Source organism: Chelmon rostratus, chromosome 13, assembly GCF_017976325.1.
Source record: "Chelmon rostratus isolate fCheRos1 chromosome 13, fCheRos1.pri, whole genome shotgun sequence".
NCBI classification, from domain to species: Eukaryota; Metazoa; Chordata; class Actinopteri; order Chaetodontiformes; family Chaetodontidae; genus Chelmon; species Chelmon rostratus.
In genome coordinates, this window is record NC_055670.1 from 1761147 (window position 1) to 1780500 (window position 19354).

The 19354-nt window shown below is 40.2% G+C and overlaps 1 protein-coding gene across 1 annotated transcript in view; it reads right to left on the reverse strand.

Moving 5' to 3' along the window:
* Window positions 1-14549, reverse strand: part of xpo4 (exportin 4) — a 59274-nt gene extending 44725 nt beyond the window's left edge. Inside the window, exons 1-6 of the mRNA XM_041950552.1 lie at window positions 14460-14549; window positions 10468-10573; window positions 9355-9496; window positions 8375-8513; window positions 5337-5453; window positions 4742-4895 (exon numbers count right to left, since the gene is read on the reverse strand). Of these exons, the coding sequence (XP_041806486.1) occupies window positions 4742-4895; window positions 5337-5453; window positions 8375-8513; window positions 9355-9496; window positions 10468-10573; window positions 14460-14549 (748 nt within the window). The remainder of the gene's footprint in view (window positions 1-4741; window positions 4896-5336; window positions 5454-8374; window positions 8514-9354; window positions 9497-10467; window positions 10574-14459) is intronic.
* Window positions 14550-19354: the final 4805 nt, after the last annotated feature.

Genomic DNA, 19354 nt, shown 5'->3' on the forward strand with positions numbered 1-19354 from the left:
GCCTAAAAGGAATCATGCCAGTGTGGTAGCACATTTTAATTCCTTAAACTGCACTGTGTATTTAAACAAAATTCAAAACCATTTTCAAATGCAATACACACACAGTCTTAAGTGATTCGTGTATTTTTCCTCTATTTAGGCAGCTGTTGATTTCGACGTGGTAAAAAAAAAAAAAAAAGTTAGCAGATCCTTGAAACGTGTAACCCATCACAGTGAAGATCAGGTCTTTGTGAATTCAGTTCACATTTCTTTTTAATATGTAAATGTACTGTTCATAGATCTTTCTGCCTTTTTCCCCCCATCCTTTCTATAGTTTGTACTCAGAGTATACTTGCACAAGTATCCAATACATTTGATAGTCCGATGGAATCAAATGGATGCCTGAAGCAGCAGAATGAATGAATAAATAAACAAAAATTCAACAATGCAACGGCATCGATTGCAAATGGTTAAGTAATGTAAAATCTGTGTGATTTGTAATAAGTGGGCTAAATCTTTCATGACCACTAAAAGTAGACAATCTCAGCAATCTGAACATTTTGCAGGCCTGAGTGACCTTCGAGCCTGATGGTTTGGGATTAGCGAGCTTCTCCGATATCCTCTATTCATTATGGTTGATCCTGACTGAGGATGGACCTGCTGCACATTAAGATTGGCTGCGCGTCTGCCAGCGGCACTGCGAAGAGCACAGCACTATGCTAAGGCGCGTGGTAGGGTTTAAGTGATATATCCTGCCTTAAGTCTCCCCTACAGCCTCGCCATGTGAAATAACAGTCCAGGAATACCTCCTCAGTGACCCACCCCCTCCCTTTCCTTTCCCATTTCCTTCTACTGTTTGGCCCCCGTCTGCTTAGCCAGCAGTTGTCATCAATTCTCCCACTACTGAATTAAAGCAATGATATATCAATTATGCCAATGTACTGTTTGAATCAATGCAGCAGCACAGCAGAAAATGAACATATACTAATGCCAGACTTAAAACCACACCAATCAATGCGCAAAACACACACAACAAAACACACACAGAAACATAAAACACATGCGGCAGCTGAACGTCCATCAGCATATTACCCGTCTTTATATACCCTACAACCTGTGTTTAGACAGCAGTAGTTGAAGATTCTCCATGCAGGTCAGGGGCCAAGGCAAACATCCAGCATCAGCTTACACACTCCAAATCCTAACCTTAACCTGAGGGCCAATATGCCTATAAATTGACCTCTGAACAGCTAATGAGAATACTGAGCCAGGCCGAGGCATGTGTTAGGCTGACAGTCGTCTCTTCAGCACAATAACATCTTCTTACAGGGCTGCTGGGGGTCATTTTTGTCCAGAGACGTTGATGCCGCTTTTATTATTACTTAGTAAGAATGAGAAAAAAAAATCCACACAGCCCTCTTTCTTCCTCTCTAGTATAAGTATATAACTACAAGTCACGTGATAGACAGAAATGACAGTACCTCAGTGGAAGAGGCAGGGAAGGCCATGCTTTAATTTGACACAAGTCGAGTTTTAGTGAGCTGATACACCGTGAAATCTACACATTCCTCTCCAGTGAAGAAAAAAACAGATGGTAGGAACAGAATGGGAAGGTGCTACACAACAAAACAGACTATTTTAGCAACATATCTGGCAGAGGTGAATTTAGAGGTTCCCTCACATGCCAAAGACATCTAAACAACATAAAGAGGATTCAGAAATGTAGACTGATGCAGCAAATTGGAAGCAGCAAGGACGGAGGGTGATCTATCTGTCAGCTCGGACAGCCATATACAGCACCTGACTGCTGCGCCAGCCTCAAAGCCTGACCGCGACCCTGGCCAGAGTCAAGCCCAGTGTGGAGTGACACGGTGTCGTACAGACGCCCAGGGAGCGTGCCTCCACCAAATGACACCAGAGCTGAAGGGCCGGGGTTCAGACGGCGGCGAGGACAGATGACATGCATGCCGCTCGGTTCGTCTAAGGGAGGGAGGCTTTTTAAAAAGGGTCGTTGAGCTTGTTGAGGAGTGTGCGTATTCGTGTGTGAAAGGCGGCGGCTGTCAGCCACGCAATTAAGGAGAGGCCCCCTGATACCCATGCTGGCATACTGCACGCTTGCAAAGCATCACACAGGCACAGGCATGTTGTGACACTTGCAGACAGGCGGCCACACTCATTCAGGCCTCCCAATGGTCTTCATCAATCTGTTCTCCTTTTCAACAACAGCCCAGACACTTGTAGGTTTTACATACACTCACATGCACACAGAATTTCAAGGAGGATGCCACTTGATTTGAGAATCCATATGCTATTTCTGTGGCCTGACACAGTCCATTCAACATTTGTGACAATTCAACATCAAGAAACCAGAGACCTAAAGCTCTATTTGCATGCAACTAGTAGCCTGGGGATTCCTCACTGTATTTATGAATTATCCAGCTATCCTTGCTTCAGTCATTTAAGTGTACTTAATGATTTGTAAGGGTATTTTCAGGTTGCTTTATATATTCTTTATAAATTAAGAATTTAAGAAGTAAAAAAAGGAAATTGAGATTATATTTAATGTGAAACGTACAGTACAACCCCAATTTCAAAAAAGTTTGGACACTGTGTAAAATATATATAAAAACAAAACAACCGTGTTTACTGACAACGGTTTTTCACTGAACAAGTGTTCCTGAGCCCATGTAGTAATATCCTCTATGAAATGATGTGTTTCACAAAGTGGTCAACCTGGCCACATCCTTGCTTGTGAATGACTGAGCCTTTCAAGGATACACCTTGCATTTACTGACCTCTTCTAAATACAAGATTAGATATGCGGTTAGGGGTGGGTGATGTTGGCAATGACTTCTATCATAGGTCATGTCATTTTGCATCACTATGTGGTATCTAGGGTGCAGTATCTTGCCCAAGAAAACTTCAAAATGTCAGCTGCAGGGGCCAGGAATTGAACCCACGACTCTCTTGAAAGGCGGACAACCGCTCTACCACCCAAATCTCCAATACCATACTGAGATATAGTAAATCGGTGACATAGCATGGTACTGGGAATTCAACTGAAAAGCCATATACAGTATATAAAACTCCACATCTGGTTTTTGTTAATCCATTGGAATAAATACCAGACAAATCCAGAAATCCAAATCACATCGATGCAAAAATCTTCCCATCCAAAACTTATAAAGCAGACTTGCTCACCGAGTTTCAACAGTGGCCACAAAGGCCTAACACAGCCTGAAATACTGAAGAGGCAGCGACTTTAGAGCAAACCTCTGGCTCTATCATTTCTTGGTTTATACAATCGTGATCATCTAATCATATGTGCAATTCAAGCAAACTGATCAATACTAAAAAACCGAATCAGATATTTAAGAGATAGATATTTAAAATTGCGTTATTTTACAACATATCATTTTCAAGCCCGAAGCATCCTGCTTTAACTGCAACCCAAAAAGTCCCTTACATGTACAGTCATTGCTTTGGTGGCTTCATATGAACACCCATCACTAAAAAAAAAAGACAACTGCTGTATAAAAATTGACTGTAACGGCTAACACACACACAGGCACACACAGAGGACTTAAAAGTGCATCTTTGAGAACACACACATATCAAACTGAGCGTGCCAGGCATACCAAGGGGAGCCTCAACAAGCCAAGGCAGGGGTGGTGGGCTGCTGGAATGATACGGAGATGGACACACAGACACCTCTTTGAAAGTGATACATGGCCCTGGCTGGCAGCAAGCGCCACTCCAGATCCCCTCAGACAGGCAGAAAGGATGCCAGGCTAGTAGGGATTTAGGCCGTAATGAGCCTGGCCGTGTGCACACGCACTGACACACACACACACACAAGCCTAAGTTCGCTCAACAATGCAGCCAACTGCAAAGATAATATGGACGCGTCCACAAGAGATGAACTACAAAGAAAAACCAGTGGACAGACACACATTCCCTGGTATTGTATATTTGTACACACACAGACACACACACACTAACTATACGGACAATGCATACTGATGTACACAAAAAACCTGATCTATATTCATACAAATAAGCACTGATATTACACACAAAGTGCTACAATTAGGAGGACATTTGACTGACTTGCATCTCTAATCCCAACATGATTACCTTCTTTTAGCCTAAACCTGATAAGGGGAAGAAGATCAACTTCTCTTTCTGCCTCTAGACACTTATATTCATCTTTCTACTCAAACCTTTACAGCCTGGGTTTGCTATAATTCTTAATTGCACTTTAACTTACTTCACTTCAAAGTTAAACAGTGGGTCTGCAAAAGCTAATACTGCAGACACTGAACTTCATAGTTTCTGTGTTCACCTTGTATTAACTTTCACAACTGAATTCTTTTGGAAAATTGAGTACAAGAATGTCATGGTGCCAGATTTCAGCAAATAAATAGCTGAATAAAATCGCAAACCAATAAAAGTGATGACTTAAACTACATAAATATGACCACTGGGATTGTTGGAGTTTTACGATTTTATTCTGTGCCCAACTAGACGTAATTACTCTGTAAAAGACCACTGTTTTTAAGAATAACAAATATTCCAACGTCTGAAATGGCAAAGCCGTGACAAAAACTGTGTAGCTACGTAGGTAACTGGGACTGACCTGTTTTTCCTCGCCATTCTTTTGCAGAATATATCCAATGATGTGTCAAGATTGACAAATGCATTAATTATCCTTGCTTTTCAAGGTAAGAATCCCTGTCAGCATCGGACAAAGAAAGGATATGATTGGGGGGCAGGAAGTTCCAGCTGAGGACCTGGTTGGCCAGAGCCAGGTAGCGCTGGAAGACAGAGGACATCTGGGCGTTTAGGTTTTCTCTTCGGCTGAACTCCTGCAGCACCTCCATGGTCAACATAAAGATCTGACGCAGGCCCTCCTCCTGGAGGTGAGGGGTGGAAGAAGAAGAGACAGATGGGTGAATGCAGGAATAAAAGGTGATACACAAAAGAAAAAGCAGTGGTCTATGTCTAAATTTGAGAAAACAAAGGGAGAACAATGATCCCTCCTTTAACAACTCTACTGCTGGACAGCATGTTTTATTGCTTATTGTTGCTGTTGGTATATTTTATTGTTTATTGTTTTAGTTTATTCTTATTGCCTTAGTATATTTTAATTTCTGGTATTTTGTATTGCATTTATGCATATTTTTATCTGCATGTTAGTTTATGTTATTCTAGTATCTTTATTTTACTTTATTTTCTTTCTTTCTTGTTTCTAACATTGGGGTTGCAATGCAAATTTCATTGACATGTTATGCTCAGCGACAATAAAGACAATCTTGAATCTTGAAAAGAAATAGGGGGTGAGGTTGGGAACAAACCTGGAACAGACGCTTGCAGCTGCCGTGGAACTCCATGCTGAGGCCGATGCTGCTGGTCTTACTGGAGCTGGAGAACTCACTGAGCAGAGCAGTCAGGATGGAGCAGGCCAGTGTTTGCTGCAGCACAGAGAGTTGTGTGGCCAAACAGGTCAAATGTTATACAAAGAGTTAGACTGAGGTCAAACGTGATCATCAGTCAAGACCCAAACAGAGACAGTCTGAATGTGCTTCATGTGGAAAGACTGCCACTCCGTCCCGATTCCATACAACATACTTTTTCCAAGTAAGTTTTTAATGTGTGTGTCACACTGGAAAAACAAACAAACAAACAAGAAAAATACTGAAAAAAGTGAGTGTGCAGCTTGATGTTTGAGTGTGTGTTGTTGATGTACAATATTGCCCCACAATGCAATGCACAAAGGAAATGGAGCAGCTGCACACAGCTGCAAAACATTATCACAAGTTGTGGTTAGTGGTGAGACAGCTCAGTGAAGCTTTAAGAAAACAAAAAGAAGTATGAAATCTTTGGAACAACATTTTGTTTTCTCTTTTGTGAAGAGTAATTGAAAGTGACATCCCAAAATCGCAGTGAAACTCACTTTTGTCAGTGCACATAATACATCATTTCCAGTACACAGTGGCAGGTATATTGATTTTCTATGTCTATAAACTGCAAAAGTGTACTACAGTATGATGTGTACTACATACGGTTGGTATCTAGTACAAAATAGTACAGTACAGTGTAACATTTTCTGTTCGAGTACAGAGATCCTCTATTTGGAAAAATTACATCAGGAGATAAAAATGATCACAAGTAAGAAGGGACACACTTCAGGTTATTATAGCACAAATGACCCTAAAATTTTCACAAAACAGACAATTACTTCAGAATACAGCTGGTCCTAAAAGCATCATGGGAAAAGGTTTATTGAAATCATCAAAGAACACTACTTAAATTTGTGTTTAGCTAGATTTGAAGGGTACCTTTAGGGCTGTAATTTGTAACTTGTGACTATTTTAGCATGGATTAATCTCTTCTTCTTCTTCTTTTCAAGCGCCATAAAATACTAACAGAAAAAGGCCAGCAAGAGCTTTTTGAGCCCAGGGTGACATCCTCAAATTGTCAGTCAAAACGGGTTTGTTTAAGCCCTAGTACCTTTTCACATCAGGCAAGGGACACCAGACCAGTGATCCTCCACAGACGACCAAAGGGCATCATTCCGTCAAAACGAGCCAACTCACCCATGTTTTAATAATCCAGTTCTCAAACTTGTACAAAGGCTATTTTGGAAGGAAACATCTCACATAGTTTCTAATGGTAAATGTATTTTGCCGTGTGTCATCCAGATTGTGAAGACTGAGGGATGTGGAAGTTTACCGAGGCAATAGTTGTGGGAGTTCAGCCCAAACAAACAGCACATTAGGTGACTTTATTGACCACTTTCTGCTGTCTGGTTCTGTGCATCAGTGAGGTCACCTGCTGCAGTCTCTGATTAAAAAGAAAGAAGCACTTTTAACCCTCCAGGGCACATACTGCAGTTACCCTTTTGTTGGTTGAGGGTTTGGGTATACGAATAACCAAATGAAATAATGACACCTACTGGATCAAGAGCAGCATTGCAGTTTGTTTTGTAATCCAGAGCAGCATGGAGACACAGTCATGCCAATATATTTTTACAAACAGGAGACAAATATTTTGCCTTCATGCAGCAATGTTTCTTTGGTGTGCTGAGTCATATACACATGCAATCTTATAGTACTGAGTCTTAAGTTTTTCAATTTGGCTTCATCTTTTTTCCATAAAGTCACCTAACAGTTGACAGCACGAAACAAAATTATGTTGGAATGAAAATGCACTTTCACATCATTTGTACACAAAATTGATTTGAGTGCATGAGCAATGAAAACAGGGACCCTGCACCATACTTTCTTGTAACCACAGGAAGACGCCTGAAGCTTTTTCCCAGTACGGCCTTTGTGGCATTTTTATTTTCACATTGAGCTCTCTGTAATCTGAGCCAGATTCCATGCAGGAAGTCTGAAACCAGGGCACAAATGTGGTCCATCAAGTCACAGATATAATAAATATCATCAAAACTTTAACCCAGTTTCATCTTGTGCTTTAAATGTGTCTGAAATACACTCAACAAGTTCTACTATTCATCTGGAACTATTCTGGGTGACTGTTTTGGCCTGTTTATGTCTTCTGTGACTAGAAGAAAAAGACTGAACAGAGGTAAGATTAGAGCAAATATTGACAGTCTTTGTTTTGGATGACTGTGAGAGGCAACAAAAAGGTGATGTCAGTTAAACTGTCAAACTTTACTATCCCACCTCAGTATTTGTGCCACTATGGACATCATCACTTTTGGTGAGGATGGTATGCTATTTATGAACTTACTATTTCTACCACTGAACTATGTGCTGCTGTGGGTTGTTTGCGTTAGTTTATCAGTCTTTCCTCAGACCTGGCTAAGGTTTTTAAAAGTAGGCCAGTAAAAAAAAAAAAAAAAAGCATTTTATTTGCTTCTTAATACTGTTCCTTTTCCTCCCCTAAAAGTCACCCATACCTACAACCTATTTACTAATCTAATGCAAACAATGACTCAGAATGAATGGCAACCCATAATGTTTTTTACCAAAAAAAAAAGCAGTTCTTTTGATAGCTACTAGGATTACTGCCATTAACTGATAATTAATGATCTGTTCAAACTTGATCCTGACAGTCTTTGCACAGTCAAAACAGAAGAAACTGTAAATCTTTAAGGCTATATGGGTGAAGTTGCCTTTTACCTCTTAATCTAACAGGCTTCTATGTAAAGGTAATGGGATTTGACATTTTGAAGATCTAATGTGCTTTGCATGAGGGTGAAAAATAAACAAAAAAAACAACTTATTTTAATCTTGGATTACTTGCCTTTTAAATCGGTGCACTATGATGGAGGATACATGAACAATTAACAATTATTTGTTCACTGTAACTAACACTAATTCCTTAAAACATATTAGGCACTGATACATCTAAAAGTCTTTCTCACCACTGTGGGGTTCCCACTGCCAATGAGCTGTCCGACCTCGTGAAAGATGCTTTTACAGTTGATGCTCTTGTCTAGAGATCCCCTCTTCACGATGACCGCCACAGCCAAGAGGATCTGCTCACGGACATACTTCTGGAGACTGGAGGAAACAGGGGAATGAATGCTTTGAACCAGGGAAACTTAGAGAAAGTACAACAGACAGGAGGTTAACTGAGCACTGACCATCAGCAGGGATTGAGAACAGCAAGAAAAACAAAGTGAAACAGAAATGTTGTGTGTGAGGGTGCGATCACAGCTGCAGCTTATTTTCTTTGGCCTGTATCACATGGAAAAGTTCACTTTATTGCATTTTTGTATTTTTTTTTTCTTTAAATCACACTGTCTAATCAAACAAAAGCAAACAGGAATCTCAGCTTGTTTGTTGAACAGAGTTTGTGTAACCGATCACTGCACCAGGGCAGAGACTTTTATTGATTTCGGTTTCTTTAACTTATACCACACATATCAAATAAGCCTGTGCTCTTCTTCTCTGCTGTGTACAGCAGAATACACAGTAAGACACAGCTAATGATGAGCCTAGACTTTCCATGCAAGAGGACCCGCAGGCTATTTGATGCCAATGTCCAACTCATTTTGCACATAAAATCTTGCATTATTGGATCAATTTGTGTAAAAAATATGCAATTAAATTGGCATCAATATAACATTTACAAATTAACTACTGCTTATACAGTATAGCCTTGGTGTGAGCTCACCCAGATTTATAGCTTTTATTACTGAGCACATCAACAAGACTTGTTGATAAATACTATGGCTATTATATGGCTCTTGAATCACTTAGCTGCACCAGGTATTTGTGATTTCGAACTGATGGAATGGGAGATGAGGTCTATTTCCTACCACGCACCATAAATGTCATACACAGTTAATGCCCCTGTAAGACACACAGGTTTAATTACGGCTCTTTCCTTCTTTCTTACTTGGGTCTCTGTAAGACATATGTAAGGAGGAATGCCCGAAGCGACTCGATGCTGGTCTTTTCCAGCAGGATCCACTCCCGCACTACCGCCTCCATGATGGCTGTGGCTGCCTGGAACAGCACATAGTCCACCTTACTGGTCTCTGGAGAGGGAAAAGGGGAGGTGAGAGAAAAGAAATACAACACAAATGAGTAACGATAGAGGAGAAAAAAGAGAAGTTGGTTTAAAATGAATTGCTGGGAAAACACACGTTCTGCTTTTTGAATCAGACTCACTACATTTACTTGCACACACGTGCACATGCATTTACTGTACATGCACACACAATGCCGTTACATTCAGTATGACATAGCAGTTTGGAAACCCAGATTAATGTAATAGTACAAAAAAGGCATTTATATGCTTTGCAGTAATCCCACGTTCTCAATAACCTGCACTGACATTATTGTTGAGTTTAGGGGTGGGAATTTTTAACTAGTCATTTAAACACAAGTACTGTTCACTAGCTGTTTAAAGTGATCCAATCCTTGATTAACAGGCGTGAATGTGAGCATGAAGGGTCGTCTGTCTCTATATGGCAGCCCTGTGATTGACTGGAAATGTGTCCTCTTACCCAATGCTGGCTGGGATCAGTTCCAGCATCCCGGGACACTTGAAAGGATAAGTGGGTGTAGCTAATGGATGGAAGATACTGTACAAAAGCACTATTTCTTGGGTTATTAGTTGTAATAAGAAGGCTACTGTTAAACTGTATTGCATTACAGAGAGGGTTTTTCATATTTAGTCTACCCACATTGATATAAACATGGTGGACGTAACAAATGAGAACTATGAACTACTTCATGATATTAAAAATATCTGGGTTATAACCAAACACAACAACAGGTTTGTGATCATAACAACAGTGGCCAAAGACCAGACTGGATGGAAACACTTCACAGTGAAATGGAGGTAAAGTGAAACAGTAGTTGTGCCCCTGAGAAATACACATACTGCCTCTGCAGCTCTCTGTTCTCTAAAATACATGCAGTCTTTGCTGGATAAATTCATGTTTACAAAAATCATGCAGGTTAAAATAAGTTATGCAGGCTAAATGATTAAGTCAATAGTCACCTAAGATGTGCTTGCAGATGGCAAAGGGGGATTTGGATTTCCTGAAGGAGAGGAATATGTGCTCGGCATGCTGCCTCTGTTCTGTGCTGACCATGGACGGCGGTGCCTGTAACAAACACACACAAATAATTAGCATTTATATACAGGGCTTAGTTTATTTGTCCAGATAACCGAGTTCCCACACTTCTAAGAACATCTAATTCAAGTTTATATTTGGGATCTTAAAGTCACTGTTACGACTGGTGGAACATGCTGTTTTAGTCAATGACAAATCTTAACAGTGGCAAAACTTGCTAGCACAGTGCTAACAGACCCCAATGGAAGCATGATTATTATTTACGTCATCCAAGAAGGCTGTGGGCTTGGGCTGAGGAAGGTATATAATTTAAAATGTGCATGTGCATGTGCATGTGCATAGGGAAAACACTGTGCGTATGTGACACAACATTATAGATTTTACAGTCAACAACAATGCCCACAGAACTCAAACAAAAAAGTGCAAGTGCATTTTTTACTCCTGCTTCTGTCAACTCAAGAAATACAGATGAGGCCCGTAGCCGTAACACACACAGACACACACAGACACACACACAGACACACACAGACACACACAGACACACACAGACACACACACACAGACACACACACAGACACACACACACACACAGACACACACACACACACTTTTATGGAGGAGTGTCGCCATGATACAGCTCAGCAAGAAAGTCACATTCCAGGCCTAATTGCAGTGAAAGCAGCTCTGTGGCTGAAGGCAGCAGAGGAAAGAAAGACCCTTTTATCTAAAAGCACACACCACACACGCACACACACTTAAAACTACATAATATACTATAGTGAGACACACAACACGGCATGACTTACATCGGAATTAAGGATTCTGACAAAAAAAACAAAAATCAAACATAACAATTATGGTAATGACTAGAAATGTTAAAGCTGCGCCACAGAAAATTCTATATTAAGAATGGAAATAGATGCTATGTGTGTTGTTAAAAGTGATGAAAAGTGTTGTTTGTTGTGGCAAACTAAGAAATCACCTGACTCTGAGGCTTTTACCTGAAGTGTTTTAGCATCTTTTTGATTTTACAGCTCACCACGTTACTGTTTTCTGATCGCAGTCATCAACAGACAGCGGCTTTCAAAAAAATGGCTTAATAAACCAACTGTACACCACTTGTCCAGCATGACAAAAAAGAGATAAACTGGCAAACACAGCAGCTAAAGAGATATTTTGTTCAGGAGTGAGTGAGGAGCAAAGCAAAACTAAAAGGAGAGTAACCATTGGACCTTCATACATTCAAACGAATGATAATGTTACTCTGTGTCTGCTAGGTGAGTAAATCGACTCTATTCTAACATGATTGCAAAAAACTTATTTCATTAACGTATTTTATATGGTATGTCAATTTCATCTTTACAGCATGTTGCCCTGCCTCCAAGTGGGGAAAAAAAAAAAAATCAATTATTCCATTACTTTTGAAGGCTACAATGTGACTGTATTGATCCAATGTGCATATATCAGTCCCTTTGGAGGTAATTGTAAGCTGAAGTAGAAATGCTAAACTGTTTATTTGGATATATCGATCACACCCGCTGTTCATCACAGCAAGGAATAACTAGAAGCCATGCTGATGTTTGGTACTGGCACTATATCGAACTGTATCAGTTAGTTTTATTCCAAGTCCTATTAACTGTCATGTACAGTAAATATTGACTTTTTGAACAATGAACAGTATTTGGTTGTAGAATTGTGCATGTACCCTACACAGGTCATTTTATTCCAAACAGAGAGTCAACCATAGCGTGGTATACAAAATGTTGCGAACCAGTCTGGGAAACCTCCATGAACTCTATTGGAATTTATGTTTTCCTTTATTTTTATTTTGAGCACAAACTATGAAATATGAGAATGAAATATCCAACCGATAAAATACGTCATGACTCAAAATGATACAAGGCTGACAACTGAGAACACGCTGGATGAAAAGTGACAAGAGAATTCACTTTAGCTATGTATCAATTCAGAACATCGCAGTTTCATTTGATATATTATGTAAGGTATTTAAAAGGTTCTGGACCAGAGAACACAGTGATATTTACAGTCAAATGTCTAAAACCATGGAATTTGAGACACAAGAATAAAAAAATGGAGTTTAAATTGAACTGTTCTGAATGAATGAATCTGAGCCTTGTCGTGAAGGGTAAAAATTATACAACTTATTGTTACACCTATGGTTAACAGAGATACTCAAATTTGCCATTATGGTTCACAATACCTGAAATAATGCCAGGCAATCCAATAAAATATCAACACACTGCCCAGCTCTGGATCACATCCATTCAGAAGAAATCACTAAACAGAGTTAGTACCATATTTAACAGGGCAACAACTGCATATCACAATGTCTGTGTATGAATGAGAAAATCACATACAGGTTAGCTGGTGTTAACACTATGTATGGACTGTGTGAAAATTGCAAGTCAAACTTAAGAACACTATTCTGAGACAACAGAAATTTTAGGCATGTACCGATTCACAAAACTCACATTTTAACTGGATATGTTACAGTGGTTTATCGACCGAATACAGTTAGCAGAAGAGGAATAAAAGGAGGTTCTGTACATGACAATATGCCTGATATTTGTGCTTTAAATGTACTGCTTAGAAGTCAACCTTCTGGCTGAGTGGCACCCGTGAATCCATGGTTTGATTCCGGATGGGATGTAAGTCATCCACCTCTCCGCTCATTGCACATCCAGCCCCACACTAGCAACTGTCCACTAAAGGCACCATAAAACTATTTATAGTAAGAAAAGAATGAGCAAAATCTGAGATGAGATTCAGAGTGAAACCACAGAGGTTACGCTGTTTCAAGTGGTCTCTGTCATAGAAGATGACTGAAATCAAAAGCAGTGCTTCACAATGTAATAAAACCAACCTGAATCAGAGCTGATGTCAACCTGACAGCCACAGGATCTGTTCAGCTGCCTCTGAATAAAGTTACATTCACTGCTTCTATTTACTCATTACCATATTATAAAAGATGATGAACTTACTGTTACACCCCTGATTAATCTGATACACCAAACTGTACATATATCTATGTATAATATGATTCACAAGCCCTAAAACAATGCCAGACATTTTCAACCATCCTCCAGAAGACACCTGCTGGCTGAACTGTGAGGCTAAAGCTGCTGTGGTGTTCACATGAAGCAACTAATCCAGTCTTCTCTGTCACTATCTTCTTTAAACAGGGCAACATTGTCCATTACGTATGGTTAGCTCGTTTAAAAACCATAACATGAGGTAGCAAAAGAGCAGAAAGCAAGAGCTAGCTAGCTAATTTATCTAATACACACACTCATGCACATGGTTAGCCACTTGCTCTTAGCTGGTGTACCCAGTTTATTTATTCCACAGGAGGCTGGGCGGTGTTGAGAGGGGGGACAGATGCAAACGCTTGATGTAAGGGGGGATTTTAGGAGGTACGGGATAAGCTAACAAAGCTACAAACTGAGTGGCTCAACGGCGTATGTATGCCAAACAAACAGCACCGAGATGTTCAACTGTCTCCATACCGCGCACTCAAACTTGATGTAACGTTAACGGCTCAAAGGACAGCGACGCGAGCCGCTGAAGTTTCCAGACAACGGAGCCACATTGGAAAGTGCCCAAACGCGGGGTTATATTTTAGGGTGGTGGAGCTTTATGAGAGGAACGAGGTAAATGACCAGGAGGGGATGTTACGACGGTGAGCGGATATTTTGCGGGATGGAGACAGGCAAGGCAAGGCGCCACGCATCGCTCCCATACCGTTTCTCCGGTAAAAACTGAACACATTTATCAACAAAACCCGGGAAGAAACAAACAACCGCGGGAGTCTCGAACCGACAAACTCCACCGGAGACAAAGTTAGGATAAAAGTGCCGCCTCGCTCACGGCTACAAAACGACGCTGAATTTCTCACCATTAAAACTTTGGCAGCGCTTTCCAGCTGTGTGATCACTTCTGGTGCACCGACCGCCGCCATCATCGTCCCTCTCCAATGACGCGCCATGCGCTCTGCATTGTGGGATTACAGCGCTGGTACCCGGCAGGGTTCAACCCAGCGGCTTCAGCGGGGAGGCAGCGGGTTATGTAATCCAGGGAGAACACTGCGGCTTTCAAAGTCCTGCTCGCTTGAACAAGTTGTGAAAATGTGACAAGAAAAATGCGAGAAATAATGCTAGCTGTACAACCAGTTGAGCTACAGTAAGGGAGTTATTTTATTTTCTTGTATTTTCTTGTCTTATATGTAACACTTATTGTATTGAGCTGCATTTAATTGAGGAACAGAAATAATACAGAGTATTAGTGGAAAGCTATCTATCCAGTTACTGTAAGTACTTAGATGCACATACATTACTATTATTATTATTATTAGAGTGATGCTTTTCATGAGTGATGCATTTCAGAAGACACCATAGAAGTTCGTACTTGACCTCACTTATTTGGCAGGCATGCTTTCCAGACTTACATCCAAGAGTCACATCACATTGTATATAACATAATTTAAAAAATAGCACCACCTAGACCAGCTGCAACATTCAAATGTTGCCCTAACATTTGATGCATCACTGACTTATAATAATACAATGTAATAACAGGCTGAATGTGTCCATCCTGAATGCAAGTAGTTTTACATTGTGGTTTTGTTACTTCTACCTATGCACAAGATCCACTGATGAATGTAGTTGTCAGACAATATAACCCTAAAATAAAATATAGTTCACTGAATGAGTTTTTACTGAGGTAATTGTCAAAAAAGTGAGATTTAGATGGACAATGAACTATAGTCCCACTTTTTGCTTCAGTGTCCAGTTGAGCTCCCAATGAACTTCTTTGTCTATTTGATTTTTTTTTAAATACATTATAAATCAAATAAACTTTTGAGCTAATGTTTCCATAAGGAAAAGTAAGATGTCCTGGACTTGATATCTTAATTATTAATCCCTGGCCTGTATTATTTCTGTTCATTTATTAAAGGCAGACAAATCTTTTTCAAAGATTCAAGAAAGGGCAAGTAAACTGAATTCAGATAAGTCTACTCTGTATTGATGAAAGTAAATGGAAAAGTCATCCTTTCTTGTATATTACATTCAATCTTAGATGGTATACAGAAAAAAAAGAATTCAATATGCGTGCTTACTCTTGAGTTATGACAGGCAAAAGATAACAGTTAGCAATGATAAACTGAAATAAAGCACCAGTCCACGTTGGTTAATTTAATTTATACATACATTTTACACACAAAGACTGTGAAAGCATTTTTACAAATTCTCAGTTCATACATAAATGTAAAAAAAGAGATAGCTGTCCACATTACATCATCTATAATACTGCGTAGACATGAATTTTTTAACATTAGCACAAGGGAAATTGGAAAAAAGGGAAAAAAAAGATACAAAAAATATGTATATCTGTATAAATATAAATTCAAGAGTAACAGAATTGCATACAATTTCATACATCAAGGAGCATCAAAAACAACACGAGGCTCCTTAGAGTAAAAATGAAAAGGATACACAAGTAAGTCTCGTGAGGAAATCAGATCGTAGGATATCAAGTCAGTCAGAGATTGTCAGTCATCACTCTCTAACCTTAGAAACAGAAAACAAAAACACATCCAGGAAACACCTCATACACTTTGTGGAACTCACACACTCTGCAGAGAGCTGCGGCTCTCGTTATAAAGCTATTTGTCACCAAGCAGTCTGTCCTGGTCGATGTGGATTGGCAACGCAGTCAGCGAGAGGTTTAGAGAAATGGAAGGACGTCTGGGCAGACGTCTGGACCAGCTTGAAGAAAAACTGAACGGGGAAGAGTGAAAGAGCAGCACCTGTCTGCCTTCATCTTAATGATGGAGCTCTTGAGCAAGGCACTTCATCCATATTTGATCCAGGTGTGCTGCTCTGTAGAACACTGTGGGCAGCTCGCAGGCAACACTGGCTATGTTTACATGCAGGATACTGGCTGTTGTCCAGAAGCCATCATTAAACACATTCATGACAAACACCAAAAAAAGGGTCTTTATATTGTGATGTTAGCTCTTTTTTTGTATCCATGCAACAAATCTGTCAATCTGTGATATGGAATTTAAAACGTGAACAATCCATCTTGTCTAAAAAAAGCGCAGCAGCTTTCTAACTTTAAACATAACCTGAGATGCAACATTGTATGACGGTGAAAACCTCGTTTCCCTTTGCTAAAACAATATGTTGCAACCAGAAACACATTGACATATAGAAAAATGCCATCTACTTTCTATGTCCATGTGTCTTCAAGGGGAAAAGATACCTTCAGATTACAAATTTCACCAGTTTCCCTCATCTTCAGCCTTGTCTAACTCTATTTACTGTAGGTTACTGTGAAGAATAAGAGGATTGTTGGTTCATGTAAACAAAGCCAGTGTGTGAAACAGCGTGCTCGGTCAACTTCCCCAGATCAAGAATAATAACAGGTAAGAGGTCTGTGAAAAAGAGATGATAATAAGAAGGCAATCTTAGAAGATTGCTCTTTAGGAAACAAGGCACATTTACAGAAAAACAAACTTTCAATACATTGTCAAGCAAAAAAAAAAAAAAAGGAAAAAAAAATCTTCTGTAACAAACCCGATCCACACGTTCTCCATCATTCTGCCAGTTATGCATCAGAGAATCAAGTCATTAAGTCAAATTCAGAATACTGTTGGAACGGTTTGGATTTAACCAAACAGTTCAGTTTGACACAGAGAACAGCTGCTGTGTACTGATTGTCAATAAGCAGGAAGGTACTGGATGATAGTGTCGACTGCTGGGCAGCAGAGCTCCAACACAGAACATGCACAGATCTGTGGGACAGGAGTTAATCAGCACTCAAACTTGTGGTCATTTTGGATAAATAAAGAAAATGTACCAAACACTAACTCTTTGTTGAAGTTTAACCATTTGCAGTTTTGTAAAAAAGAGAAAGCTATTAACTCTTTTTCTAAATTACATTTCCTGAATCCAACCTGCCTCACTCCTCCTCTTCCTCTAACTCTTATCTACTCTGTTCCATCTCTTCCTGAACCAGACTCCTGCACACCCTCCTCTCCTGCACCCAGGACCAGCCTGGCTGCAGAAGGTGAAGAGTCTACTGTCGATGGTCTGCAAACACTGATCGTCATCATGACTGTCGTCTCCTTCGACACACGCTCCAACATTCAATTAGAAAGGCACACAGCTCATTACTTTCAAAACCCAAGCACACTTGGCAATACTTATTTTCAGGACCAGTGTGTAAGATTCAGGGGGATCGATTGGCAGAATACAGTTGAAATGGAACATTCTTAAGTATGTTTTCATTAGTGTATGATTACCTGAAAATAAGAATCACTGTGTTTTTGTTACATGAGAATGAGTTCTTCATATCTACAGACTGAGCAGGTTCTCTTTCATGGAGTCCGCCATGTTGCACCACCATGTTTCTACAGCAGCCCAGAACAGACAAACCAAACGCTGGATCTCGAGAGTGCCTTTTGTGTTTTTCGCAGCCATCGTAGGTTCTCTTGGTAAGGGAGGGGTGAGGAGGGGCATTCATTTGGCTGCAATCTGCAACCTCACCACTAGATGCCACTAAATCCCACACACTGGTCCTTTAAGCCACAACAAAAGCAAATAGGTACACATGTAATAACAATTACTAATAATAATGTAAATAATATTAACCACAATATTAAGCAGCATGTTGTAACTGAAAAGAGAAAATATATATAAACCAATATATTTGTACATTTCAGTACTAAACGTTCAAAAGGATATTAAGTGTTTAGAAAACTATATATAATGTATTTTTTGTATTGCACATAGTCATACTATCACATGTTTGCTGTTGTAAGAACATGATGCTTTGAGTTTTCATAACTGCCTCCAGAAGATAGAGGGGGCTGGTTAAGTTACAATGCCACTGTGGGGCAAAATCACTGTAAAATCATCATCATCACCTTGTGAAAGTGTGTGTGTGTGGGTGTGTGTGCATGTGTGTAAGAGTTTTGATTCTCAGTCAGAAACCAACTCAGACCCATCCGACCCAACGGGTTCAGGCCTGGTCTGGCACTGGTTTCTCTCAATTTTCTTATATCAGGCTGGATTTCATTCTATTTATCTGTTCTTTTCCTAAAACAAAGCATGGGGAACTATGTGTTGTGCTAACACGTTAGCAATCTGCCCCCCTAGTAAACAAGAAGTATCATTTGATGGCAGGAACATTTTTCATCTGATCCAACTCTTCCTGAAGAACTCAATGAACACAAGGATCTCTGTAACAGCAACCTCTGAGGGAAGAAGGAGGCCCCATCTTAAGGACAAAACATTACACTGAACTACAGTTGGCACAAAACATTTTGCTTGGTCAATTTGTTTCATTTTTTTCTAAATTTGATCTGCTACACATGCAGAAATTTAAACTGAAAACACAGAAATAAACAACACGTGAAAAGTGAATGCTGTCAAAAGGGACACATTTTCTCTCACACCACAGGATGGCTACTTAACAACTGTTCCTCTGTGGCTGAACATGTGTCAGAGGAATCTGGGAGAATTTTTTCGTCCATCTAGTCAGAGCCAACTTCCTGAAGCATCAGTATGGACACTGAAATCTACCTGCAGACACCAACAGCTTTTTCACCCTGTTGACTGAGCACGACCTTTACTGAAGAAGTGTGCGTGAGTGTGTGCACATGCATGCGTGTGGTTTTGTAGCTTATTTTGCAGCAGCTGTGAAAGACTTGTTCAGCTTCCCCCCCCCCCCCCCGCCCACCCCCCCCCCCCCCCCCCCCCCCCCCCCCCCGCCCCCCCCCGCCCA